Here is a 2,500-nt window from a genome sequence, read left to right as displayed (position 1 = left end):
GATCAGATCTACATCATACGAAAGTGAGAAGCCATTTAACATCATCTTGACTCTCCTATCGTCGGGATATAGTGGCGAGAGACACACTTTTCTCCCATCAGTAAGCTCCTTGGTTTCCTGCAGAAATTTCACGGTAGCTTGGTCTTTGGCCAATATAATCATGACCTGGTTTCTGGCAACCCGGATTGACAACCGGATTTTTCTCTGCATCACCAAGGCTCTTACCAATTGGTAGGCATTGTCGAAGCTTCCAGATTTAGAGGGAATCTTAAACTGTGGGAAACGCCTAAGGGGTCCAGAATCTCTCTCAGAGTCTGTCTCCGACCTGGGTCGTTTCGGACCGCCCTTCCGGCTTAGATTCTGGGCTGCGGTCGTGGGAGCAGCAGCCGTTTTGGCTGGTTTAGCTTGTGCTCCCATCTCGGTCAGGGAGGACGTCTGGGGGTTATTCAGAGGTGTCCCTGATTTAGGTGCTGGCCTGGAGAGGCCAGCACGAGAGTCCATCTGCTGGACAATCTCATGGACAGACATGTTTTTGGCTGATATCGTGTCCAGTTTAGCAACAGCAGCAAAGTGTCCGCCATGGCCTGGGCCTTGCACGGTTCGTCATCATTTGTCTCATTATTTTGTGGGGGGTTGTGTGAATATTTGCCATGAAATAAGCAGTTGTTAAATCCTCTCACGCCCCACACACCACCGAGTCCAACAAGGGGAAACTGTATGTTAGAACTAATGGCTTACAGCCACAGGGGTGGTGAGAGGATATACGGAGCCAATGGCCGTTGTACCCCACTCACGGACCAGTGTGAGTGTCAACAGCGACATTGACGGCTTGACCCTAGCCTCCCGAAGGAGACCAGCCGATTGACCTGACCGGGCCACGATCAGGCCACCCGTCTTGCTGAAATAAAGTAACAAAGAGGCGTGTTGCTAGCCGCAGTGTGTACGCATGCAAGCATCGCTCAACCTCCAGGACTCCCTCAGCGCACAGGGTTGCCAAGCATGGCAAACATGTAGGTTGGTGTGAACCCCTGGGGAGAGACCAGAGGGGATGCCCTTCCACCTACAAGATAGGCATCATTGTTTGGAACCCTTCCTTCTTCCCTCTCCAGTGCAACAGCCACCCAAAGGCTGTATCACCTCAAAGAGGAGGTTCCAGTGGCAGGACCATGAGGGGTCACCACTGTGATGAGAGCTTACTTATATAGACCAAGCGCTGGGCTGGTAAAGAGATTATGTAGCATACTTAAATCATGGCGGCAGGAGCGCCTGCTGGCAATCCTGCCACCACGGAAAGCATAGAGTGTCAGAGATTAAAATGAGACAGCAATAAATAGCTGACACAGGCCAAGCCATATGTATGAAGGTCTGTGCGAAGCCAGATCTTCGCATATCTTAAACGAACGAACGATGGCGACTGGTCAGAAGAATGTTGTTTCCTGCATGATGAATGCTCACGGCGAGGAATTCGGCTCGGTGAAGGAATATATATATATATATATATATATATATATATATATATATATATATATATATATATATATATATATATACATATATATACACATATATATACATATATATATATATATATATATATATATATATATATATATATATATATGTGTGTGTGTGTGTGTGTGTGTGTGTGTGTGTGTGTGTGTGTGTGTGTGTGTGTGTGTGTGAATATATGCATGTAACAATGTGTAAGATTATCAAAATTATGTAAAATAGAAGATATAATAAGATACATATTTTAGAATTATGATATAGATTTACATGGCATATATGATACATTCCGTATCGATAAAGTTAATATTCAACATACCAAGAAATTCTTGAACAGTTTCCTTATTTATTCATTTATGTATACTCAATTTTCAGACAGCTGTCTGGGGAGAGGAAATGCGCCTTGCATGCCGAGTTGTTGGAAATCCCACACCAACTCGAACCTGGACATTCAAGTAATTATCATCATAAGATTGTTGACATATATATTTTGTACACAGGGGATTCTGTTAAGTTTCCCGCCTGACCAGCTGCTTGGGTTAAAGTTGTAAGGGAAACGAGCTGGTTACCCCATTGCATCATCGCACGGTTAAGTACACATGTTTCTTTATGGATGTGTCTCCTGAGTCCACTTCCATACAAGACCAACTATGACTTCCGTATTATATGTACATATACACATGCATGTATGTATACAGAGAAAGTATACACTATATATACAAAGTATATATATATATATATATATATATATATATATATATATATATATATGTATGTATGTATGTATGTATGTACACATATATATATTTCTATATACGTATATGTACATATATATATACATTTATATCTATAAATAGATATAGAAATGAACAAAACACAAACATAGAAACGTGTGCACAAACATGAAAAGGAAAGCAGCCACAGCAAGAAACTCTTCGCGAGTTCTTCTTCAGACGAATAATAAACCGAAATGGATACAAGGAGAGGATTTGAC

The 2,500-nt window shown here is 42.0% G+C and overlaps 1 protein-coding gene across 1 annotated transcript in view; it reads left to right on the top strand.

The window, feature by feature from the left end:
- The window catches only part of LOC119580931 (Down syndrome cell adhesion molecule-like protein Dscam2), a gene marked incomplete at both ends in the record, with an annotated part of 234,172 nt that overhangs the window by 226,018 nt on the left and 5,654 nt on the right, over positions 1-2,500 (top strand). The window contains 1 exon segment of the mRNA XM_037929175.1: positions 1,882-1,961. Within this exon segment, the coding sequence (XP_037785103.1) occupies positions 1,882-1,961 (80 nt within the window).

Source organism: Penaeus monodon, chromosome 14 (genome assembly GCF_015228065.2).
Source record: "Penaeus monodon isolate SGIC_2016 chromosome 14, NSTDA_Pmon_1, whole genome shotgun sequence".
Classification (NCBI taxonomy): Eukaryota; Metazoa; Arthropoda; class Malacostraca; order Decapoda; family Penaeidae; genus Penaeus; species Penaeus monodon.
This window is presented reverse-complemented; position numbering and strand designations above follow the sequence as displayed.